At 39.7% G+C, this 27170-nt stretch overlaps 1 protein-coding gene and 1 long non-coding RNA gene across 2 annotated transcripts in view; one reads left to right on the forward strand and one right to left on the reverse strand.

Annotated features, from left to right (window-relative positions):
- Positions 1-10163, forward strand: part of LOC126281713 (uncharacterized) — a 52953-nt gene extending 42790 nt beyond the window's left edge. The window contains exon 4 of the long non-coding RNA XR_007551298.1: positions 9868-10163. This is a non-coding gene — a long non-coding RNA (uncharacterized LOC126281713). The remainder of the gene's footprint in view (positions 1-9867) is intronic.
- Positions 1-27170, reverse strand: part of LOC126281712 (O-acyltransferase like protein-like) — a 253122-nt gene that overhangs the window by 52617 nt on the left and 173335 nt on the right. Inside the window, exons 7-9 of the mRNA XM_049980887.1 lie at positions 26426-26586; positions 17436-17604; positions 10260-10453 (exon numbers count right to left, since the gene is read on the reverse strand). Of these exons, the coding sequence (XP_049836844.1) occupies positions 10260-10453; positions 17436-17604; positions 26426-26586 (524 nt within the window). The remainder of the gene's footprint in view (positions 1-10259; positions 10454-17435; positions 17605-26425; positions 26587-27170) is intronic.

Here is a 27170-nt window from a genome sequence, read left to right on the forward strand (position 1 = left end):
ACATTGATGACAAGTAGGATAGTATTTCATATTTTTCATTGTGTGGTTTTTGGATCTTGTTGTGAAATGAGGTCTCTGCTTCAAACATTGGTGCAACAATGGAAGGTCTCATCACAGTCATATAAAATGCTTTGCTGGTGCTGCTCCCAAAATCTTTGTCTCTGGCTCTGTTTCCTCCATCATTCCCATAGTTTGACAAGGCAGTGGAAGACTGCCTACAGCAACATTTTCACACCTTCCACATTATGGATACAGAGGTATGTCATGCACTGCCTTTTTCATGGATTTCTCTCACCTTGTACCATAGGTGCGGCAGTTGGCCCCTTCACAGTAACCTTCCTCATTGTTGTTTGACAATTTATATATGTTGTTATCTTCCCGTTATTGCCACTGTTCAATAGCTGTGGTAGTTAAGGTTGAATTCTCCCAATGTAAGGAGCAGCCCCATCAGTTTCATCATGCCTGGGCCATGAGCCCCACGGCAGTAGTCACAAGTGCCATTTTGTCATGGCCAAATCAAAAGGATGGTATGCAGATGTCATGGTTCACAACATTATCATCCACTCTGCCCCTGATAAGGAAGTCCAGCTATGGTCCCTCCAATCAGAGATACTATTCCTTGAAGAGGTTATGTCAATTACCTGCAAGTATGAGGTCTCCCATGTCACTGGTCAGCAGCTGGAAGCATGGTGTGACATCATAGCAGTATAGGGTGACCTGGCTGCTTCCACTGCCTCCAGCAAGGAGGGCATAGCACCAGTGTAAGCTAGACCATCCTGTGGATTATGTACAGTGCATAATCAGTGTTCCAGCCACTGCTCCCTGTTGTCAGCATGTGCATCTTGTTACTCCCAACATGACAGAACAGTATGTTTGGCCGTCTGTTGTAAGTGTTGAAAAAAAGCCATATGGCAGTTGTCTGCCACACAACAGTACAGAAAGCAGCATCAGAGAACATGGATATGGATATCCAAGAAGTGTCATCATCTTGGCCCGTTCCTGATCAGGATTCCAACAAGCTTTTTATGAGGTTTTAGTTGGCTTGTGTCAGCTGTGTCTGCAGATAGATACCAGCATGGTAGTTTCCCTGCTTAATGCCCAAACATATTCAGACCTTGGCCCTCCACAACTGTTGCAGTAAACAGGTGCCTCTATGAATATGGAAAGTGGCAATTCCCTTTGCTTGGCCAGTTCAAGGTTGAAGCTACCTATACATCAGTGACCTTGCCAACTATCTTTATTGTTGTCTGTGTTGCCAGTTTAGCAAAACTTTTCAGGTTGATGCCTTTCAGGCTTCTGGTTTTCAGTCATGGGCTCCACATAGTTGGTATCTCCTTAAGGCCTCTATCAGTCATTGAAATCTCTGTGCTCAGAATTTCAGGATACATTGGCAGAAGGCCTAAGGTGTGCCACACACTTTCAAGCACACAAAACATTGAGGAAGTCAGCTCGTCCTAGATTTTTTATGCTAGGTAGATACCTACAGCTCTAGGCTCTCAAGTCAAGGCAGAGCTGGACTGGCTTGCCTCTCCTGGTGTTGCAGTTCCTATTTCCTCTAGTGAACGGGCCACACCCCTAGTCATCCTGAAAGAACCCTCTAGTAAATTGCAACTTTGTGGCAATTTTAAAGTCACCATGAATTCACAGTCTGTGTTGAACACATACCCTCTGCCATGACCTTATGAACTGTTCACACACTTAGCAGGGGATCAATTCTTCTCCAAACTTGATCTTTCTGAAGCATATCACCAGTTATTCCTGGATTAGGTCTCCAAGTATATCACAGTTCTTAATGAGCCTTTAGGTCTGTGTCAATATCAACAGTTGATGTTTGGCATGCCAAGTGCCCCCACAACTCTTCCAGTGCTAACTGAAATGGATCATGTCCACTATGCCACACTGTTTCAACAACCTGGATGTACTAGAAGCAACCACCTGCACAGTCTCTGGACCCTTTTATGAAAACTCCATACCATGGATTTTCATTGCAATCTGCAGAAGTCCAAATTTTTTTCAAAACCTCTTGAGTATCTGGACCACACGAACCCCGGCAGGGCATTTGACCCATGGAGAGTCTCGTCATGGCCATTATGGGCCTTCTGCATCCCTCATCATCACAGGTACTGTAGGCTTTCCTGGGTAAAATTGCCTATTACCACGGATTCATTCCAGGGGCATGCCCTCTCTACCTCCTCCTTTGTCTAGTCTCCAGCACGCATCCAGGCCTTTACCACACTGATGGAATGCCTCAGGTCAGCATCATATCTGTCATCTTTTAATCCTGACAAACCACTGGATTTGGCTATGGACAGCTCACAGTACAGTGTGGGCCAGCCTTCACCCACTGGACTGCAGATGGATCAGAGCAGCCATTGATGTTCCTTCCAAAACTCTCAGTCCAGCATATCTCCACTATTCTTGGATCAAGACAGAGGCTCTGGCAACTGTGTCTATGGTCACCAAAATTCATGTTTTCCTGTATTTCACCAAATTTCAAATCATTACAGACCACAAGCCATTAGTTTCTTTATTTAATCTGCCCACCCAGATCCTCAGCAAGGCAGCCCACAGGCTGCAGCAGTGGGCCTTGTTCCTCTTCACACACAACTATGATATTCATTTTCACTCCAGTGTGTGCCATGCCCACACAGATCTTTTATTCTGGCCTGGACTCCAACTTTGGAGCTTTGTATATCTCCTCCTATCAAACAGTAGATGGGTATCTGATCACTAGTACCCGAGTTGCTACGGCAATAGCGTCTGACCCACCCTCAAGAGGGTAACCTGCCTCCTCCAGCAGGAGTGTTTTTTTCATCACCCAGGCAGTGCTTCCAATCCACTTTGTGTCTACTTTGTCTTGTGTTATTGTCTCTCAATCTCAGACAGCGTTCACCCCCTCTCCACAGGTGAAACAGCTCCCAGGGTGGTTATTCTCAGGAGTTTGCAGCAAGAGATCTTACAATTGTTACATGGTCACTGCAGTGTTTCCTGCACCAAAGACTCGGCTTGCTGACATGTGTACTGTCCTGGCATTGAACAGAAGCTGGAGCATTTGGTTGCTGCATGTCCCCCATGTACTAGCCAACAGGCAACTTCCAAGGCTTCATTCTTCCCCTGGCCTCCAACAACGCAGCCCTGAGAAAGCATCCATGAGGATTTTGTGGGTCCATTTCTAAATGTGTTTTGGCTGATTGTCATTGATGCATTTTTGTGTTTTCTGTACATGGTCTGTTGCTTATTGGCCACCATTGACTTAACTAGCAGGCTCTATCTTTTTTTTTTTTTTTTCTCTCTGAGGAAGGTTTCCCAGTTACTCTTGTTTTGTGATTTCTGCGTGCGGCTCGGCATTTGCCATATTTGCTCCCCTCCCTTTCACCCCCAATCTAATGGGGAAGCCTAGCACACGGTTCACACCTTTGAGACCTAAATGAAAAATATCTGCTGAACTTCACCACCAGTTTTTTTTTTTTTTTTTTTCTGATGGCCTACTAGATGACTCCTATTGATTCCCATAGCCCTGCTCAGCTTCTCCATGGGTGCAGCTAAAGGATGCTGCTCCACATCCTCAGTCTGGGATCTCACTCATTGTACCAAGTTTTCCACTGGGCATAGCAGTCTGGATCCATGGTTTTGGTAGGCATCCCCACTGGTTATGGCAGTCATTGTATGCCAGAATGGTTACCACATCTACTCCCTCTCGACTGGAGACTGGGATGTCCAGCACCATTGACATCAGTTCAGAGTCCAGGTGGGCACCCACCCCACATACCGGCCTTACAACCATCTCTGCCAGTGCCCTGGTCGCTGGGTGCCATCTATTCACTAATGTTCCAGCCTTCTCTTTCACCTGCAATGGCACTTCTGTCTGATGGACCAACGACTCTGCAGCTTCCCGCACTAGCTCCAGTGCCCTCTAGATTGTGGACATGCCACTCGTTGGTTCAATGTCTCCAGCACAGTCTCAGCCTGTGACAGAGCTGACTCCACCCTCCACACCACTGTAGGATATCACCAGGGATCCGGGCTTGGACTCTCCGTCACCGGTCCTGTTGTTTCATGTTCCAATGGGAGGTCAGGGTGCTCCTCACACTGTCCAATTTTGCTCATATTCTAAGGTCTCCAGCAATGGGGAGTTGCTCACCACTTCCACCTCCCAGTTCTCCATGGACATGGATGCCATCTCCACATCGCGATTGTTCACACCACAACCAGGGTATCAGTGACACTCTGACCCCAAGGGGAGATGGGTGCTGCTACATACATAGATTCCACATCTGGTATCTGGGCATGCATTTATAGTGTGCACATTTTACCTTTTCAGAAACTTAAAAGGTCAAAATTTATCTGTACAGGCAGATAAAATTTTTGTGTACCAAAATGTTCTAATCTTAAAATATAATTTTTGCCAAATTTAGTACCATAGTTTTGTAACCTTGTTTCTTCTGTTTATGGAAATATATACATTCATTTAAATAACAAAAATAATCTATTTTTCAAAATATAATGTAATTGACAAGGTAAAAAGTCTACTCATCAAGCAGAAGCTCAGACTTGTCTAGTCTCAAGATTTTCATACAATTTTCTGATTTTTCTGATCTTTTACCTAGCTTTTCTTCCCTTATTCTATGTTTTTCCACCCTTTGATTTTCTTTTCTGCTGCTCACATCATCTCTAACCTGTCCCATACATCCCCCCCTCCCCCCGACCACCACCTACTCCAGTCCGGTCACTAACATCATCTATCCCATCAAAGGCAGAGTTACCTGTGAAACCAGTCATATGATCTACAAGTTAAGCTGTGATCACTATGCTGCATTCTATGTGGACATTACAACCAACAAGCTGTCTGTCCGCATGCATGGCCACCGACAAACTGTGGCCAAGAAACAAGTGGACAACCCAATTGCTGAGCACGCTTCCAAATATGACATTCCTCATTTCAATGACTGGTTCACAGCCTGTGCCATATGGATCCTTCCCACCAACACCAGCTTTTCTGAATCACGCAGGTAGGAACTTTCCCTGCAATATATCCTATGTTCTGTCATTGTTCTCACCAATCCAGCCTCCCTGTTCCCATTCCAGCACTAGACAGCCCTCATTGCACCATCACATCCAGTCTTTTTACTTCTCTCTTCTTCCACTACCCCCCCCCCCCCCCCCTCGCTCCTCAACTTTCCCCTGCCCTCCATCTAACCTCCCAACAACTGCCCTACCCTCTTTCCACCTCGTCCCTGCATCCACCCCACTAGCACTGCACTGCCCACCACCCCTACCTTCCTATCCCTCCACCTCCCTGCCCCAGCTTCTTCCTTACCCCCAACCCATTGCCACTCCCATCATGCACTGGTGCTACTGCTCGCAGTGTTATTAGAATTGCCTGAGGCTGCAGTCATGTGTGTGTGAGTTGTGTTTGCGTGAGTTTGTTAGTGTGTGTGTGTGTGTGTGTGTGTGTGAGAGAGAGAGAGAGAGAGAGAGAGAGAGAGAGAGAGAGAGAGAGAGAGAGAGAGAGAGAGAGAGATCTATTTTCTACAAAGGCCTTTTACAGGCTGAAAGCTTTATTCGTGACAGTCTTTTTGTTGCGCCTATCTGCGACTCAGTATCTCTATACTGTGCGTGGCAACTTTCCTTTCCATAATATAGTATACAATGTTTGTCTTACTTCTTATCTTAGATGTCACTCCCTGTAACTGTTTATGCTTACAATAGGAATTGTTAATTTTCAGTCTATTAGGAGCTACAAAATAACACAATTTCTTTTTAGTATAGCTCCTCCACCAATTCCTATTAGATTACCTAATTATCCATTAGTAATTCTGGCATTAAAGCCCTCTGCCATGATGATGTAGTCATTTCAATTAGCTTGATGTAATGTGTTTTAAATCTTCAAAGTCACTGAGATATTTGACCAACTCATTCTGCTATAACTGCTTCTCTACTGACAATGCAGTACTCCCCACCTTATTATATACCGGCATGTCTACATCTTGTGACATCTAGAGGTCAAGGGGTTCACATTACATCAGATTGTCAGGGTACTTTTGATCATATAGTGTGTAACCAATCAATCCCTAACTCTGTGTAGAATCAAATTCCCATGTTTAAAACGGCTTCAAATGTCTGATTACTTTACAGGTGAGTTAATGTATATTAAGCCTGTAAGTGAGAAAAGTTTAGAAAAGATCTGAAACTATGCATAAAACTTATTGGAAGTCACTAAGTACTCTCATGCTCAAATACTGCATGAATATAGGCCGAGTATTCTTGTATGCCATGATTTATACTTCTGACAATGAACAAAATTAAAGATGACAGATCAAAGCCCATTTCTCAATGGTGTTATTTGCTTTAATAGGTTGTCAAACATGTTAAGAACATGCAAGGGAAATGATTTCAAAACAATAATTGTAAATAAAAAGCTTGATTGTTATAAGATATTGCTTCTGTTATGAATCAGTTTGAAATTGTATGAAATTGTATGAAATGAACTGAATGTAATAAATATGTAAAGCAGATATAATGGAAAATCCAGGATGGAATACCAGAGAAGGAAAGTTGCTACTAACCATATAGTGGAGATGCTGAGTTCAATTGTGTGACTCTTTTTGTTGTGCCTATCGCAACTCAGCATCTCCTCTATATGGTGAGTAGCAACTTCCCTTCTCTGGTATTGTTAAAGCAGATATAAGTTGCATAAATTGTTTTATGTATAATATATATACAAAGTGCAATTCTAAATATTACTAACACATCGGACATTTTCAAAATTGTCAGTCTGACTACACCATGGAGAAAATGTGCAATATTTTAAACTTCTTAAGTTAGTTTATAATGTTGGGAGTTTATTCTAAATGTATGCAATTATATGTGTAATTAAGTGCACCAATAACTATGTATTAATGTAATGACAGTTAAGATATGAAGCCCATTCCATTGTATAGATGGGCAGTGGAAAGTAAGATGAATAAAAATGAACAAGTCAACAAATCCTATGAAAGAGTCTTGCTACCACTGTCAAGCATAATTTAAGAACTGTCTTTCAAGCACCTTTACATTCTCTATGGCCAAACTTATTGTCATCTAATAATTATTTTGTGCAACTTCCCCCAATGATATTAGTAATTCTGACAGAATTTTATTTATCGATTCTCCCTAGTGTTATGGCAAAATTTCATTAGGTCAGACTAATAATTGATTCCTATCCTTCAAATCAACATCCTTTTTATCTTCTATCACATTAACAGAATTCCTACCCCTCATAGAGACACTCTTTTCATTTATTTGAGCTTTCCTCTGCATTTAACAGTGCAATTTCTTTGGCAGTTTAATAATGTCATCTGCTTTCAAATTCAATGGAAGCTATTTTGGCTTTTATACATGCTGAATTTTTCCTTGTGATGACCATTTCTGTTTATATTTTTTCACATCTTTTTCCTGTAGCCAGTGCACTTTAGTGTATTCACACCTTCTATCAGTTTCATTTCTAAGTGATATATACTCCTACATTCCTTTCTTACCTTGAAATCTGTACAATTCTTTATTTTACTTATGAACTACTTTCTCTGATATCTGCAACTTCACCTGCATCTCCCCTCATTCTCATAACAAGTAGATTCTTTTCTACTTGGGATCTGAGAGACCTGCCTGTTCCTTCCCAACCTACTTCAGGAAGGCATTATCAGTTGTTACAGATACTATAATTTTCTTTACTTTTTTATCTGTATGTTGGAAGAACTTGGAGTTTCACCACTGGAAGGTAATTGAGGAAGCAGCAGCTTTCTTTAGTGTAATGATTTTCCCTCTAATTTGACTGGTTAAATTGGCCTGGTTAATACAAATAGTATTACAAATGTAGTGACAGTTTATATTTAATTCAGTGTACAGTTATTGATTCTCTTTGGTTAATACAGACTTTGACTCATTCCTGAAGATAGTTCTTTCTGATGGGGGTCTGTGGAATACAATGAATGAATCAATCAATCAGTGAATATAAGAACGTTGAATAAATACTTTTCTCATCTCAGCTGTAGTGTCCTACAACACTGGCACAAAACACAACCTTTCTTAAAGAGGAACAAAATTAAAAATGACAGATAAGAACCCTTATATTAATGGTTTGATATGGTTTAAAAAATGACCAAAATATTCAAGAACATGTCAGGGGATTGATTTTAACAGTAAATTAAAAGCTATGGGGAAATGTTTATAGTGTATTCATTCAATCAATTCTAAGATACCACTTGTTATATGAGAGTAATGTATCAGTCATAAAATAATAAAGGTGTAAAATGTATTGAAGCTTCAGCTATTATGGTATTAACATATTTTGTAAATATAATTTTTGTCATATAGTTGTGTTTGACATTTGCAAAAGCCATCACTGTTCTGGCTTCATACAAATAAAATGTAAATTAATTAATTCCAGAATGAGATTTTCACTTTGCAGCGGAGTGTGCGCTGATATGAAACTTCCTGGCAGATTAAAACTGTGTGCCCGACTGAGACTCGGACTCGGGACCTTTGCCTTTCGCGGGCAAGTGCTCTACCAACTGAGCTACCGAAGCACGAGTCACGCCCGGTACTCACAGCTTTACTTCTGCCAGTACCTCGTCTCCTACCTTCCAAACTTTACAGAAGCTCTCCTGCGAGACATGCAGAACTAGCACTCCTAAAAGAAAGGATATTGCGGAGACATGGCTAAGCCATGGAATATCATGGTAGGAGACGTGGGAAGGATAGTGGGCAGGACATTTCTCATTTCAGGGCACGACGAGAGGTAATCGAAACCCTGGCGGAGAATCTAGTTTGATTGAGAATGTAATTTGATTACCTCTCGTCGTGCCCTGAAATGAGAAATGTCTGCTCACTATCCGTCCCACCCCTCCTACCATGGTATTCCGCCACCCACTGAACCTACACAATATACTCATCCATCCTTACACAACCTCTGCTCCCAGTCCCTTAGCCCATGGCTCATAACCCTGTAATAGACCTAGATGCAAGACCTGTCCCATACATTCTCCTACCACCACCTACTCCAGTCCGGTCACTAACATCACCTATCATCAAAGGCAGGGCTACCTGTGAAACCAGTCATGTGATTTAAAAGCTAAGCTGCAACCACTGTGCTGCACGCTATGTAGACATGACAACCAACAAGCTGACTGTCTGCATGAACGGCCACCGACAAACTATGGCCAAAAAACAAGTGGACCACCCTGTTATTGAACACGCTACCAAACATGATATCCCTCATCCCAATGACTGCTTCACAGCCTGTCCCATATGGATCCTTCCCACCAACACCAGCTTTTCTGAATTGCACAGTTGGGAACTTTCCCTGCAATACATCCTATGTTCCCATAACCCTCCTGGCCTCAACCTTCATCAGTCACTGTCCTCACCCATCCAGCCTGTTCCCATTCCAGCACTACACAGCCGTCATTTCACGGCCACAACCAGTCTTCTCAGTCTTTTCATTTCTTTTTATTTCTCTCCTTTCCGCTACTTACCCCTCCCCCCTCTGCACTTTCTCTCCTACCCTCCGTCTGAACTGCAAGACTTCACTGTCTGCCACTCCCACCACACTATCCCTCTCCCTCCCTGCCCCAGCCTCCTCCTTACCCCCACCCTGTTAACATTCCCATCATGGTGCTGCTGTTCACAGTGTGGTTTCAGTTCTCTGAGACTGCGTACGTGTGTGCAAGTTGCGTTTGCGTGAGTGTGTGTGTGCATATGTGTATGTGTGTCTACTGCTGACAAAGGCCTTAATGGCCGAAAGCTATAATTGTGTGGATCTTTTTGTTGTGCATATTGTTACTCAGCGTCTCTGCTATATGGTGAATAGCACCTTTCCTTCTCTTACAGAAGGAAAGATGGATTGAAGGCAATATGGAGTGGATGGAAGAAGAGTCCAACTGACTGATGATTAAGATGGATAGAAAATATTGACAGCTGGAGGGAGAAGCTGATGATAGAGCTGAATAAATCATAACACGAAGAAGAGATTAAGCCTCCTAACACTGATGATAATGAGAATTTCAATTTAAAGAAATTGAAAATTTGTCATTTCACACCTGTTTTTGTCTTCAAATAAAGTTTAGTTTCTGGTACTGCAATTTCAAGAGCCAGCAGTACAATACATTAAATTTATAAATACAGACAAATTAAAGTTAAGAAAATATTTGCAGTGAAAATAATTTTGTAAACCAACGGTGATCTAATGATGAAGTTTGAAAGGACCCTCACATGCTACTCACGGCTGGGTGGGCTGGTAGAGACCAGGAAGCCGTCGGATGAGAACAGTAGCGAATGGCAGTGCTACTGACACAAAAATAACCAGTCCCAGCAGCAGTTCACCAATTTTGTGCCAGTAGTACAGTGGTATCAGTATAATGAGTGCACAAACAAATAGTTGCATGTCAGCAGACAAATACCATGATTGTAACATACACTGAAAAAAAAGACAAAACCATTTTTCAGACACAGTAAGACCCAGTAACATTAAACTATTATATTAAACTTAATGTTTATTAACTATTGCATTTTGTAATAACCGTACATATACAGTGAAACAGCAGCATTGCAACTTCACATCTAGAATTTTCAATGTTTGTTTCTGTTTTTTTTTTTTTGTTTTTTTTTAGACATTCTATGATAAGTCTTCCTAGTGTTGTCATGGTTTCTAAAATAAGGATTATATATTGCTTATATATTTCTTTTTAGTTATTTATTCACCTAATTTATTTATTAGCATAATGTACCTTTTAGCTACACAATACGCAAGGGTGTATCGAAAAGAATCATTTGATTTTTAAAAATCATAAATATTATGTTATTTGAGATATGTACATGAACAATATACTCTTGGAAAGAGCAAACCCTCGAGTTTTACGTGGTTCCTGCTAGGTAGCAGCAGTGTGCACCCTCTTCAGTTCTAGTAAAAGTTGTGTTGGGACAACTGAATGTGTTTTATGTTCTACGTTTTGTGCAGTGCAGTCAGTAATAACTTTTCAACATGACTTTCATACTAAGTATGGTGTGGATCCTTCTACAGCAAAGAGCATTAGACAATGGCATGAACAACTCTGAAAGCCGGTTGTTTGTGTAAAAGCAAATTGCCAGGCTGTCCCCGAGTTTCTGACACAGACGTTGAACGCATCTGCCATTTTTCCACAAGGAGTCCACAGAAATCTGCCATGCAGTTCTACAACTCAACTGATGTCCATCTGGCATGTGTTGCATCAACATTTACACATGAAATCAAACAAAATTCAGCTACTGCAAGCTCTTCATGAAGGTGACAAACAACGTGTAGAGTTATGTAATTTCATCCTCGGCAAGATGGACGATGACAGTTTTCTTCCATGCTTTGTGTTTAGTGATGAGGCAAAATTCCATTTAAATGGAAAGGTGAACCACCATAATGTGAGAATATGGGGTACGGAACAACCACATGAAGTTGTACAACATGTGTTTTGTGTAGTTTCACGGGAAAAGGTGTGTAGTCCATTTTTCTTTGTCGAGAACATTGTTACAGGAAGCACAAATTTTAATATGCTCGAGAACTTTCTTTTCCCACAGTTAGCGACTTATTCAAACAACTCCATTTACCAATAGGATGGGGCACTGCCACACTGGCATCTGGAAGTGCGGGAATTTTTAAATCAAAGGGTTACTGAACAATGGATCAGCCTTACATTACTGGCCTCCAAGGTCACTGGACGTAACTGTATGTGATTATTTCTTGTTGGGGTTTATAAAAGACTGTTTATGTGCCTCCATTACCAACAACAATGAATGAACTGTGACATCGCATAACAGCAGCTGTGGAAGCTGTAACTCAAGATATGCTCGCTGCAGTATGGGAACAATTTTAATGCCACACTGAAATGTGCCATGCATCTCAAGGGGGGAATATTGAACACCCATGAAAACGTATAGAAAAAGCTTTTTGATTTTCCCGTTCATGAAAAAACATAATTCATTCTATGTGTTTATTAGTTTCAGAAATATAGACATGCCAAATCGGATGATTCTTTTTGATACTCCCAGTATTATGTTTGAAACAAACACAAATGGGAACAGAAACCCAGACAGTTCAAATTCAATTGTGTGTGTGTGTGTGTGTGTGTGTGTGTGTGTGTGTGTGTGTGTGTGTGTGTGTGTGTGTGTGGTAATATTGGTACTGATGAAAGTGAAAGAGAAACAGTTGGAGGAGGACAACAGTACATTAATTTGTAGATCTGGAGAAAGCATATGACAATGTCAACTGCACTGTATTATTTAGTACCTTTCAACAATCAGGAATCAGCTTTAGAGAGAGAAGACTTATATATAACACCTACATATGTCAAATCAGAGCAGTTCACCATGCTAATAAAGACAATAAGCTAGCATTCAAAAGAGGGTATGGTGTGGTTGCTACCTATCCGTACACTAATTTAATCTGTTCACACAGAAGCCAATAAAGAGGGTGAGAGAGGAAGTGAACATAGGAATAACAATTCATGGAGATAAAGTAGGCATACTGTGATCTGCCAATGATGTAGCACTAATTACAGAAAGTGAAATAGCTCTGCAAAAAAATCCTGAACACACTGGATAGAATAATGGAGGAGGAATTCCATATGACAATAAACACACATAAAACAAAAGCTCTAGGCTGCCACAGAAATAATGAAAGCAAGTCATTGGTAATGTTGAAAAATGAAATGACTGAGGAGTGAATGGGTTTAATTACCTAGGAAGTAAAATCACAAGTGATGGAAGAAGCTACAAGGAGGTAGTACACAGAATTGCCCAGACCAAGAATGCTTGTAATAAGGAGGAAAATGTGGTGCCACCGCCAGACACCACACTTGCTAGGTGGTAGCCTTTAAATTGGCCGCGGTCCATTAGTATACATCGGACCCACATGGCCGCCACACGGCAGATCTAGAGAGACTTCCTAGCACTTGCCCCAGTTGTACAGCTGACTTTGGTAGCGATGGTTCACTGACAAAATACGCTCTCATTTGCCGAGATGATAGTTAGCATAGCCTTCAGCTATGTCATTTGCTACGACCTAGTAAGGCGCCAACTTCACTTACTATTGATATTGTGAATCATGTACCGTCAAGAGCAACGTTCATCATTAATGGATTAAAGTTAAGTATTCCACCAGCTACGTCCATTTTTCTAAATTCTAATTTCCTTGTCCTTGTCCTGTCATGCCGGCCTACGTGAGCTAAAACGCGTGCCTTTTGGCCTCCTGTAGTAACACGGTGTTGGCTCTCCTGCCAACCACAACAAAAAACATATTCACTACAAAGAATATAAGTCTTTACATGAGGAAACAAATGTTGAAAGTCTTATTGTAGAGCATTGCAACATACAGCAGTAAAGCTTTGACAATACAAGTGAGAGAGGTGAAGAGGCTCATTGAGTTTGAAATAATGTGCTACAGAAAAATGATAAAAATCAGCAGGAGATAAATGATCACAAAGGAGGAAGTTTTCATTTGAGCAGAGGAGGAAAGATGCTTAATGAAAAATCTAAAAACTAGAAGAGCTCAGCTGATAAGCTGTGTACTTTGATGTGATGGTCTACTGAACAGAATAATTGAGGGAGCAGTGGAAGGTAGAAATTACAGACAAAGACCCAGACTTGATAATATTAAACAAATAATGGAGGATATAGACTGTTCCTAACACTGTGAGCTGAAATGGAAGGCAGACAAGCAAGAAGAAGTAGGAGCTGCTGCCAACCAGCCTCACAGTTGCTGAGTGGAGACAAAGAGCTGACTGTATCTATGGCATATAAAGTAGGACAAACATGAAATACATCTAACCTTAATAGCATAGGCCTATCATTGTGCTGTATACAGTGACACAGCAAAGCAAGAAAGTTCCACTTTGTGGTATTTACATCACAATAGCCTACAAAATTCTTCATTTGCTCTGAATTCCAAACTGAATTTCCTTCAAAGTAGAAGGGTAATTAAGAAAAACTTAATTCTTGATTAGAGGAAAATTCTTGTCCATATTTTCATTGCCAAATGAAGAATGAGAAACAGACAAACGGGGCATCAATTATTGGTGGCATATAAGGCAGTCCACTGGTTTAAAAATGACTTAAAGATGATGTATAGGGAAAATCCGTTGTCATTTATGCAGGCCACTAACCTACGGTAGACTCAATATGCAACACTTCAAAAGACTCCTGCCCTTAACACTTCCATCACCGAGACTATACAGACTGGACCACTGATCATGACCAGGTCAAATATCTCACAAAATAAGCATCAAACGAAAAAACTACAAAGAACGAAACTTGTCTAGCTTGAAGGGGGAAACCAGATGGCGCTATGGTTGGCCCGCTAGATGGTGCTGCCATAGGCAAAATGGATATCAATTGCATTTTTAAAAAAAATAGGAACCCCCATTTTCTTATTGCATATTTGTGTAGTATGTATAGAAATATGAATGTTTTAGTTCGACCACTTTTTTCTCTTTGTCACAGATGGCACTGTAATAGTCGCAATTTTAGATGAACAGTTAGTTTTTTAAATTAAAATACAGAATGTAGGTACGTTTGAACATTTTATTTCGGTTGTTCCAATGTGTTACATGTACCTTTGTGAACTCATAATTTCTGAGAACGCATGCTGCTACAAAGCGATTACCTGTAAATACCACATTAATGCAATAAATGCTCAAAATGATGTCCGTCAACCTCAATGCATTTGGCAATACGGGTAACAACATTCCTCTCAAGAGTGAGTAGTTCGCCTTCCGTAATGTTCGCAGATGCATTGAAAATGCGCTTATGCATGGTGTCAGGCATTGTCGGTAGATCATAATAGTAAATATCCTTCAACTTTCCCCACAGAAAGAAATCTGGGGGTGTCAGATCTGGTGAATGTGCGGGCCATGGTATGATGCTTCGACAACCAATCCACCTGTCATGAAATATGCTATTCAATACCACTTCAAATGCATGCGAGCTATGTGCCAGAGACATCCATCATGTTGGAAGTATATTGCCATTCTGGCATGCAGTGAAACATCTTGTAGTAACATTGGTAGAACATTATGCAGGAAATCAGCATACATTGCACCATTTAGATTGCCATTCATAAAATGGAGACACTATCTGCCCTGCACTATGACTGCTATAAACCAGCCCTATAGTCATCAGACAAGATAGTGACACTTTCAACATATTGCCACAGGGTAAGTGTACCACTGTGATGGTCAACTGATGAAAACCAGCTTTATGTTACCCATACTTACAATGTACAAACCACTCTGACCAATGCGGTTCCTCAGGACCCTTTACAGCTCAATGACATGTCACCCAGCTCAAACAGTGACAACACCTTCAAGTTCTAACTAGATGAGCAGCACTTACTGCCAGACAACATTCAGGTCAACTTAACCAATTTCCTTGTGGTTGAGGGATGGCATGAGGAACATTAAATCAAGAACAGATTTATCATGCAGCATTTCTCTCATATTAATTATATACAGTTTACATTTCTAAGACATATTGAGTCTCACCTTTATCTATGACAATGATGTAGGCTGAAGCAGTGAATTAAATTTGTACCAGTGCCGGACTTCTAACCCAAGGCTCCTGCTTATTAGGCAGATGCAATATCCGTCGCACCACACTGTCAATTGTGGTTGTCCAATTGCCAATGTGGTGCAATGGATATCGCATCTGCCTAGTATGTTCAAATCATGGCACTGGTGCAAATTTAATTCATTGTTTAAGTCTACCTCATCATCAAAGATTTCTCTCTGAGTTGTGAAACCCTGGTCAATGTGAACACAGCTGCAATCACACTATGAATATCACCTGAAGACTTACTCATCATAGTCCCCAGGACTTCACAGTGGCCTGCAACCAATCCTGCGGATTCTGACTTCACCACCCCTGCCACATTGCCAGGCCCACTTTCTAGGCCTGCACCATTGACGATCATCATTGATTAATCTCATTATGGCTAACATTGCTGATCTCCATATCACCTCAATGAATACCATCTGTAAGCCATGGATCTGGATAATCATCAGCATGCCCTTCCCCTGTGTTCAGTAAGAAATGGTCCAACAGTGCCCTGCCCTGCAGCCAGCCATGGAGTGGTTGGTTATGCGCACAGGTATGAAGATGATCACAACAGTGTTGCTCCCCCCCCCCCCCCCCCCCATCTCCCTCCCCCCACCCCCCCATGCTCTGCACTTACATTAACTACTTACAATTTATGGGAAAAAAAAACATTCTGGTCAACAATGCAAGGAAGTATGAGGACACTATCTGTGAAAATGGCTGCTGCAGAGAAAAAAACACTCTGATTAGTGACAGTGGCCTATGTGGAACCTCTGAGGAACTATCAGTGTGCTTTATGCCTGCTGTGAACTAAGTCACATATTCAGCCTGTGTTAGTTATGGAATAAAGTGCCCATTATAGGTAACTGTGTTGTTAGTACATGCTACATTATCCCATCATGTGGTAAGTACTGTTAATGCAATAGTAGCTGAATCCACCTTGTGTGATGTTCCCAGTTTACCTGGCTGTCTAAGTGAAGACTCAAACACATCTACTCTTTTTAGTTGTGACCTATTGAAAATTCCTCTGTCTTGCTGTTGGAGCAAAATTAATTCAAGTTGGTTTGCCTAGGTAGGCTGAAAGGGTATGATATACATTAGTTGAGGCCTTGGAAAGGTGATGACTGGTATTGGTAACATTGATAACAATAACGGGCAGATCGAGCACAGCCCTCACAGCAGTTTTCAGTGTTATAATTATCTTGCAGGAACTTCTCTCATCACCATTTGGACCTGTAACTGATAAGGGCAATTTAAGGAAAATAGCTAATATTAATGGATACTCTCCAGAGGATGACACTGACTGAAATAAAATGCAGACTCATACAGATCAGATGCCTTAAAGTTGTCATGTGAGACTCGTATACTGCATTTTATCATTTCACTCCAATCAAGTGGATCTACATTTGATTCAAATACTGGAATCACTTAAATAAAGTCTATGCAAGGCTTGCATCCTCATTGATCATCATGATAAACACATTTCTGCTGTCTCTGTTCTTCTCTGGGTACCCTTGGCTAAATTAAATTTTATATATTCTTCATCGTTACTGCTTCTTGTTGACAGTATGGATGAAAATTCATTTTTGACTGAATGTGTGAATATATAGTAGAGAGATTATTTGCCAATGTATACTGTATGAAGTGAAAAAAAGCCTAAACTAAGTTTGGTTAATAATCATTTCCTTCAGTAATTTGACATTTGCTGTAAGCAAATCATTATTAGACTAGTCAGTTTTAAAACGCTGTGGATATGTAATGTTTGTTTTAGTCAGAAGAACAGAATCAATATTATATATAGTTTCTAACAAAAGCATTTTTTAAATTTAATATCTACTTACCATATTTTCATAGTTTATGTAGTTATTAACATACATTATATTGAACATCCAGTGTTGTTTACACATTTTTGAGTTGTAACCGACTTGAGCATTCCACTCAGGCCCAGAACCAAAATATGGTAACAGACATGCATATACTGCAAGCACCACTGCATATGCTGGTGTTAACCTGGTGATAAATATTACAACATTCTATAAGTTTACTAACAACGCAAAAAACTTTACATTTCCTGAATTTAAAAAGTTTCAGTGTAAGGTATAAGATCACATAAAATTTAGATCAAATCTTTCATAGCAATAATGATGAGTGAGGCATATTATTTAAAGAGAGGCTAATAGCTATCTCTCTAAAAATCAATCTTTAAATGGTGATAATGATGGGTGGGGCATATTATTTAAAAACAGGCTAGTGGCTATCTTTCCAAACGATTTCCATGGGCGAGTTACAGAAAACCCTTTACTTTCAACAATCAAATCTCAATAAACAGATAAGGATAGGTTAAAAAGTCAAGAGTTTAGAAGTGCAAAGAAGGGAGTAGACGAGACAGAAACAAGAAGCACAGATGACAAAGATGGAAGGTCACAAAGCAAAAATTCAAGTGAAGCAAGTAGTACAGAAGGGGCAACTAAGCAAAAGAAAAGATAGCAACAGAGGTCAGAAGGTATAAAAGACTATAATAACGGAAAACAAATAGGGACACAATTAGAATCATTAACTAAATCTATTTAAATTATTTTGTTATTTCTTACAAATATGCTTTCTTATAGTAAGAAATCATGTGACACCAAAGGTCAAGAATATGGGCTTGACCTCAAGGTGAAATAGACCTTCTCTTCACTTGAATTGCCCCAAACTTAGACATACATTCATGAAAGTGTACATTTTTAGTAATGTCTTTCATCAGTAGATTGTTTATAAATTCCTGGAACTATTTCAACACTTTTCTGACAGAGATTCTCTCTGGATAAAGACAGAGTCCTTGTGTTAACATTGATAGTTTAGAGCAGTTCTTAGAAAAATATATATCAGTGCAGATATGCACACACATGGACGTTATTCCATTATATCGAACATTTTTTAAACTAAAGTAACATCAAGAAATACTAATTCAATTACATTTTTACAGCACATCAAAGCTAAGTGATTCATGATATCCACAGTAGGTGCTGAATCCAACTGATATTGCTACAACTCTACAAAGTTCTAGGAACAATTAAAAAAGGGGTAGTGTAGAAACAGAATCCGCAGTTGAATTAGCTCCTCTCAATCAAAAATTATTGCTTATCCCTTGACCAAACAAATGACCCCAGTGATGAAAAAGGAGCAAAAATCTAGCCTCTGTAGCTATATACCAGTTTTGCTAAAATAATTAAAGAGATTAAAAAAAATAGGTAATTGAAAAGCAGTAACTCGTCTGGCTATGATGCCATTTCAACAAAAATACTAAATTGTGCGCTGATGTGATAGGACATTCTTTGCATCAATGATGCAAGGTGCAGTTTCTAAAAGATTAAAGTAGTTCCAATTTATAAAGATGGAGATAAGCAAATCATCTTTAATAATGAACCCATCTACCTTTCCCATGTTCTCATAAATGTTTGAGATGTAGCTTACAACAATATACCAACCCATTTCTTCTCTCACAATACATTTAAAAATGATCAGTATGGCTGCTGTAATGGCTTTTCTATAGATAGAGCAACATATGATCCCATAAACTCAGTTCTGGTTTAAGTCAAGAAGAAAAATTGCCATTTTGGAATCTTATGTGACCTCGTTTGCATAGGTCAGAAAATTTTACTAATAAAATGCATGGATGGAGTCATTTCTTAACAACATAAAACATATGATCACATTAATAAATGTTACCACAATAATAAAACTTAATTCAGAATGGGGGCTCATTGAAATAAATATGGTATCCTACACTGCTCATTACTTGGTACACTCCTATTCGTGACCCCGCATAAATGATTTATCAAAGATATTGGAGGGCTCTTCATAACGTGTGATGTTTGCTGATAGCACAATTACACTGATAAAGAACCCAAATGCACCCATACCAGTCAGAGACACTAGAATAGTGTAACAGGCTTAAAACTTCTTCATAGGCAGCAGTTTAACTCTGAAAAACTTATGTTATGGCTTATGAGACTAGTAAAAATTACTTACAGGTCCCAGAAGTAAATATTGATGGGTACACATTACATGGAAGTCTATGTGTAAAGTTTCTCTTCATCAAAATGAATAACAATGTGACAATGTATATCGATCAATTATTTGAACAGCTCAATTTCAGTTGCTTCGAATTTCAAAATCCCTCTCATTATGTTCACCTGCAGCTAAGGTTTCTGGCATACTTAGCATATTATCACACAATAATGTCCTGTGGCATTATGTACTGGGACAGTGTAGCACACATCAGAAAAATATTTATTCTGGAAAAGCTGTAATGTGGGAACTGGCATTCTTACTTCTACTACATGCACAGTCACAGATAATGTCAAACTGTAATATGTTTTGAGTTGTAGTATGTTATGAAGGTTATTTATTTTCATAAGAATTGATTCTGTAACATCTTTTCACTTCATTTTCATGAAGAATGGGTGAGTGGCGTAGCCATATGAGTTTATGATACTAAAATGAGCTTGAAGACACTGCACAGCCATGGTTCTTTTATTATATACAGAAGTTTTGTTATTCTTTTTATTCTAGGAAGAATATTTGAAAAAAGTTTGTTAAGATGCAGCGCTGAAAAAATGTAATATTATTGGGAGCACTGGGAACTGATTTAAAAAAGATGAAAGATGGACAAGTAGAGTATAAGGACATTTTGTAGAAGCAGGTTTTTGCAGTAGACATTGTTTATGTGTTTACATTTATCTCACTGTGTTCTGTTCTTGTTAGCTTTAGGGCTAGGCTCCAGTTTCTGGGATCTTGGGACAATATTTGTCCCAGACAGAAAGTGGACAATGAAGACTATTGTCTTATTTGAAAGGGGTGTGATAAGGCCTCTCTGCTAGCCTTTATCTACACTCACAACCCCTCACCCCCACCCTGTCACAGATACCCTAACTCACTTACCCTGCACCCAAAGCCTCTAACCCGCACTTGTCTTTCCCTCGAACTATCTCCTTCTCCTGAACCACTCCTGCACATTATCAGGCACATCACACAGCTCTGCATGCCTCTGGTGAGAACAAGTTCACCAGTACCACATTTCCCATCCTGTGTTCCTGCAGCCTCTCCTTCACGGTCATCAGCCATCCTTCCCTAAACTATCCTCCTGCTCCCTGCCTTCTGTCTTCCCTCACCTACAACTCCTCATCATGGTTAAACTGCAGTGCCAGCTCATTGTATTCAGCTGGGACAATGCAGCCATACATAATGTGTGTGAGGTGGGGGGCATGCACTCCATAGCTCAAGAAGAAAAAAGATTTATCTGGAAGGTGGCAAGTTCTGTGTCTTGTTCAATCTTTAATCTATGCATTATTCCTATGATTCTCATTGTGAGCAGCTTAGCACTAAACATGATTAGTTCTTAGCACAAAGGCAAGTTTCAGATTCAAATCTTGGTCTGTTTTACAATTTTAATTTGCTAGGAAGTTTCAGCTGTTTTATACTTTATAGAAATACCATGAAATGGTTGCTTCTGTAAATGTATAACTTGATTCGTTCCACATCCCTCATGGCTTCCCTTAAAAATTAAAACTATGGAACACATTATGTCAGTGAGTGAAAATAAAATGGACAGCAATCATGCCTGCAACTACATTCCTGAATCACTGAAAGTTTTCACTCATACAGAGCCTTAGAACATCTTCTGTTATTAAAAGCTATTATGTTATTTGTGTGTGAGAAACATTTTTTACAAAACTTGTATTGTCGAATACCTATTAAGCTGAGTGAACATGGTAAATTTATAAGGTACAACCAGAAAGAAAGTTCCAATGGTGTCCTGAGATGGCCATGAGCAGATAGGAATAAGCATGCTCAGGAATAGAGAGGACTTATGTGGGAATAATGCAGTGCAGTTCAGTCTTTTGATAGCAATAGTTCTCACACAGTACTACAATAATATAGCTGCTCTGATACTATCTCTTGCCAAGTGCAAAGTTCATGCACTTACCCAATTTTTGCATGCTCAGAAGCAGTCGCCAGCAGACATCCACCACCAACTGTGTCACATATATCAACACAACATTATCAGTGACAGTATGGTCTGATAAAGGTACAGGCAATTTGCTGAAGGAGAAACCAATATTCATGACAAACACCATAACAGCTGACCATTCCTGGTGATGCCAGAACTGATGGAAAGAGAGAAGCAAGTAATTTTGCAGAACCTGCCCTTCACAATTCCAGAACTCTCTAATCAGTCCCCCCCCCCCAATGTCTCACTCACTGTTGCACAAAACTGTTGCCAATGGCTTGGTTTTCATGAAGTGTATGCAAGATGGGTGCCAAGGCAATTGACAGATAAACACGAAAGCAAATTTCTGGCCACAGCACTAACATTGCTACAGCAGTACACAGAAAGGTGACAAGTTTCTCAACAATGTTGTCACTGGGGATGAACCACTGGTGTCGCATTCCACACCAGAAACATTAATCCATGCATTGGTGGCATAGTGGTTCATCTGTGAAGACCAAATTCAAGCAGACAGTCTTTGTCAAAAAACTCCTGTCCACTGTCTTCTGAGATCGATGAGGTGTCCTCCTGTATGAGTTTTGATGGTGAGGGGAGACCATAAATGCTTATAGTATTGACAGACACTAAAAAATCTGAGGATGGCATTCCAGACCAAGAGACATAGTATGTTGACAAGAGGCATTACACTTGTGCAGGGCAATGCAAAACCCCATACAGCCAATGCTACACACAGCGTGTTGAATCAATTTAGATGGGAGATTTTCACCATCCCCCCTACAGCCTCAAACTCACCCCAAGTAACTTTCATCCCTTCCATCTCAATAACCACTTTTTGGCAGGAAAACGTTTCCACAATAATTTAGAGGTGCAGATGGAAGTGCCTTCATCCCTCTGGACATTGACAGCAGACTCCTATGATATAGGCATACAACTGATGGTGCACCGTTACAACAAATGCTTCAACTGTGATGATTATGTTGAGACAGCATAGCCAGTGAATCTATGTAAATATTTTATAAGTATTTCTTGTACTTACTGATATTTTTGTTTTCTTTATCAATCACCCAAAGTTACTTTCAGGATGCACCTCATACCATATGAAATAAAGGGCAAAATGACAGGAATACCACAACTGGCTGATGCTTTGTGAAAGTCAGTAGACTTACAGCTGCAGAGTGAAGAACAGCCACCAGAAGCAGCAATACATGTATGTACACAGTGTTTAGTCTTTCTATTATGTGCTTCTGTGAGAAGGTGAATATCATGTGCACTTTTAAGAGTAAGTAGTGTTTATTATCTTTTTTTTCTAAATTGTTGCATAATTTTTTAGCATTAGTATCATATGTGCTGACTGTGTAACATAATGATAAACGAAAGTAACATAGCAGCACTGTTTACAGTATTTACACTCTATCTAGCTACCGTGGGTTAGTATTATATTCCTTGTTGTAGAGACAAACTTAGGTTAAACTTGGATAGGGACAGCACATGTTATTTATGGTTGCAGGAACAAAAGGCCACTGTCCACAAACAGTTGGAAGCTGCATTGGCCACAGTCAACAGGCTTTACAATATTGACCTGGTTTATCATGATGTCAAGGCTCCTGGGGTTGTAGCATCACCTGATATGTTGTAATATCTGCTGATCTGGCAGAACCACATTCATCTGAGTGTGATTAGGGAACAGTGGTGAGGCTGAGAATCTCAAGGGAGAAGGTGAAAGGGGATACTGGCTGGACAGCAGGTTTAAGGTCTTGTGCAACACAGAAAGGATGTTTGAGACAGTATGGGACACCACCTCTCTTGGAATAGTGCTCAGCCATCCTTAAAGACCCAGAGAAGTAGACAGGAAGGGTTTGCTGGTGTCTGCGAGATCCAAAATTAGGAGGCTGATAGAGACCCTTAGCGAAATAACAGGGACGTAAAGATGGAAGGCCAGTTTCCACTCTGTATGCTTGCCAGTGATCTCATCCAATATTTAGTGGAGACTCTACTGGTGATTATGTAGCATGCTTGGTATACGTGTTTGCAAATTGTGACTCAAGTCAACACTAATGACACTTGCCACCTGTGTTCAAAGTCCACCCTTAGTTCCTACACATGGCTGGCTGCATTGGTGAAGACAAGTAGCTAACATCATACATGGGCTAAAATCTGTGCTACCATTTTGCAGCATTGTTTTCACAAAATATCATCTCATTCTGGTTTGAACCATGTAGAAGGCTTGAACCATGGACTCCGTGATTCTGTGAATCTTGTATGCAGATTTCCAACTGCTATTATCATATGGAGACTCGCAATCCCCCCTCTAATCAGATCAGGCATGCACTACACACAGGAAGCAATTGCGGGGGTAGTTGAGCACTAGTGGCATGCAGGTGCAGGTTTGTTAGAGCAAAGAAATCCCTCTAAATAAATTTTTACATAGCCAAGATCACAGTCAAAACTTTTTTTTATGGGGCTGTTGTGACAGGTAAGAATGTCATCTTCAAATCTTTAAAAAAATTTTAGTTGCGCATCACATTCCACTGAGCATTCATTACTCATGGCATTTTTTTAATTTTAGTGGAGAGAATATTGCACATTCCACACAGGCTTGTCAAAAATAAAATTACAAACAAGTTTGTCATGAGTAAAATATATACAGCTAAAATGCACCTTGTGGAACTTGGAATGTCTACACATGTACCATTCTGTTGATGCCTATCAATTGTTAAAATGCATAATATACAGTAAAATTACATATTTATGCAAATGTTTACATCCACTCCTTTATTTGTAAGAGGTACGGTAACTTAGTTTCTAAATTTTAATCAAACATAAGTTTTTGGCTTTTTCAGGTCTTTTTGTCTCTTGGTTGTCACTGACTAAACATTTCTAACCATAGATGAAATATGCTTCTCTTTTTACTCTCTGAAAACTTGTACTTACTGATATTTATAAGATGCAGTTGTGCTGTGACAACTTCAATGGGGGCATATGTGTACTGAACTCAATATTGCATTGGCACTAATTGTATCATACCTAAACAATAGGAAACAGTTTTTGTCTGTCAGATACAGATAAAACAGGAATCCCAGAAGAGTCTGTCCTTGGGCCCTTCTTTATTATAATTCATGTCCATAATTTACCCCACTGTGAACCAAACCTTGTTATTTGTTATGCTGATGAAATGACTTTAATAGCTCAGCATGAAAAAACATTAGTTCTGCAAGATATGATGCAAGATGGCAGGGAAACAGCACTAAATTGGTTCTTACCAAATATACTGCTTCACAGCCCTGATAAAAACCAGTAGATTATACTAGGATTTTCAAAAGAGCTGCAGTTGAAAGCAGTTAAAATTCTAGGAATTCATATAAACTCTAAGTTAATTTGGGAAACACACATCAACCATATCGGTACAACATTATCTTAAGCTACCTATGTAATGCAGAAACTGAGAGGCTTAATAACAAAAGAACATTTAAGAGTAATTTATTTTGGACTCTTCAGTCACATGTAGGATATGGCCTGCTGATATGGGGGCATTATCCTCACATCAGTGGAATTCTAATAATTCAGAAGAATGTGATACTGGTAATGACCAATGCTGGTAGATTAGATCACTGCTGGCCACTATTCATGCAGCTCAAAGGCTACTTTTTCTTTCTTTTACAGCAAAATCTACACCTGTTTTGTCTGAAACATTTTCTTTGTTTTTCGGCAGATGGCATTGTAATCAGAGGAACAGAAATGGTTACACAATCATAATTTACAACATGCTTCTGAGCAGCCCTTGAATATCCAATGGCACACAGAACCCCACCTCCATGCTGCAAGAGTGGGATAAGTCAGTATTTCGCAACTTCTAATTGGAAACCTCATTCGCAATGTTGTATGCTTCCAACATATGAAACAGGGAACTACTCAATATGCCACCATGTCCATGTAGCAAACAATGATGTATCACAACAGGCAGTAAACTGCCACCAGAGCTCATGTATTACACAGACATAGAACAGACAGGAACTCTAAACATTTCAACACTTGTTCAGTGATTATTGCCTTCAAACCTAACTATCATTAGGAGAACAGACATGCAAGTGGATGATGAATCTTGCAACCACAGAAGAAAAAATTGAAATGATCCTGATTTATGGAGAATGTAGAAGAAATGTGAGGCTGTCGTTGCCTTGTGAAAGGCAGTGGGGGTTCCCACTGAAGATTTCTAAGTTGCCCCCCACCATCCACACACAGAGTGGTGTGGGGAGACGTGTGGTATCATTGGATGTCCCCCTCTAAGGCAAACAAATTCGAATTATAGCTTTTTTTGATCCAATATGTAGTTTTTGATTTCAAAATAAGGGAAAACATACACCACCATAACATCAGATGCAAAATAAAATCAGATATACCTTAGCACAGCATGGCAAGAACAGGGAATTCCCATCCAAGCAACAGCTTAAAAATATTTAATAAACTTCCATTTTCTGCTTGGTCAGCTCACATAACTAGCTATAGTAGCAAGCTATTAAACTGCTTATTTATTAATCCTTATGATATAATTGAATTTATGAATATAAAATCAAGTGAAATTCATTTTTAAGGGTTTCATTATGTTACATCATTGACTGTATTTATTTATTATTTTATTGTTTATCCCATCATTTCTAGGTTCTATTTGGAATGTATAATGCTCCTTTAATTTTAACATATTATTGAAAGAAAATATAAAGTGCTATCGATGTAAAATGCCTATTTCACTTCAACTGATCAATGGTAAATAAATAATCCAAATCAGTTGTGCTCTCTTGTTTCTAGAGGTGTCAGCTAGATAGTATTAAACTAACATACCTGAGGAGCCTCTGCAGAATTCCTGTGGCAATCCAAAATCCACCACGTTGTTGCACATCTCTCATGAAATTCATTGCACGAAGCATCCCACTTATCAGAAAGAATGAATCTACATTAATCATACTGTTCAGAAGTGGCATCTTTGGTATGTCACGTGTTGACTGAAAAAGAATAGACAAAAAGAACTCACTTAAAACAAATACTGTACAACACTTCCTGTATCTACAAACATTTGTCTTTTTACTTTTCTCGGAAATTGAAGAATTGGTTTATTACTCTTTCTGTGTCACACTCCTAATGAATCCTTGGTTAGCAACTGTCAATATTACAAAAAGGATAGATGGCTACTCACACTATAGTTGAAATGCTGAGACACAAGAAGAAAACTGCTAAACAATTAAGCTTTCAGTCAAAAAACCTTCTTCTGAATAAGACAACATATGCACACATGTTCATGCAAACACAACTCATATATACATGGCCACTGTCCTCAGCTGCTGAGATCATACTGCAAGCAATAGTGCATGATAGGAGAAGCAATTTGGGTGGTGGGGGTTAATGAGGAGGCTGAAGCAGAGAGGTGCAGACATTTCAGGATAGGAGTAGAGGACTGTAAAGTGTTGCTTGTGGGAGCATACAGGGATGACATGGGAAAAGGGTAGGGCAGCTAGGAGCAGTTGAGAGTTTAGATGGAATAGCAGTGAGGCGGGGGAGGGAAGCAAAAAAGGAGAGAAATGAAAAGGAC

Source organism: Schistocerca gregaria, chromosome 7 (assembly GCF_023897955.1).
Source record: "Schistocerca gregaria isolate iqSchGreg1 chromosome 7, iqSchGreg1.2, whole genome shotgun sequence".
In the NCBI taxonomy this organism is placed as follows: domain Eukaryota; kingdom Metazoa; phylum Arthropoda; class Insecta; order Orthoptera; family Acrididae; genus Schistocerca; species Schistocerca gregaria.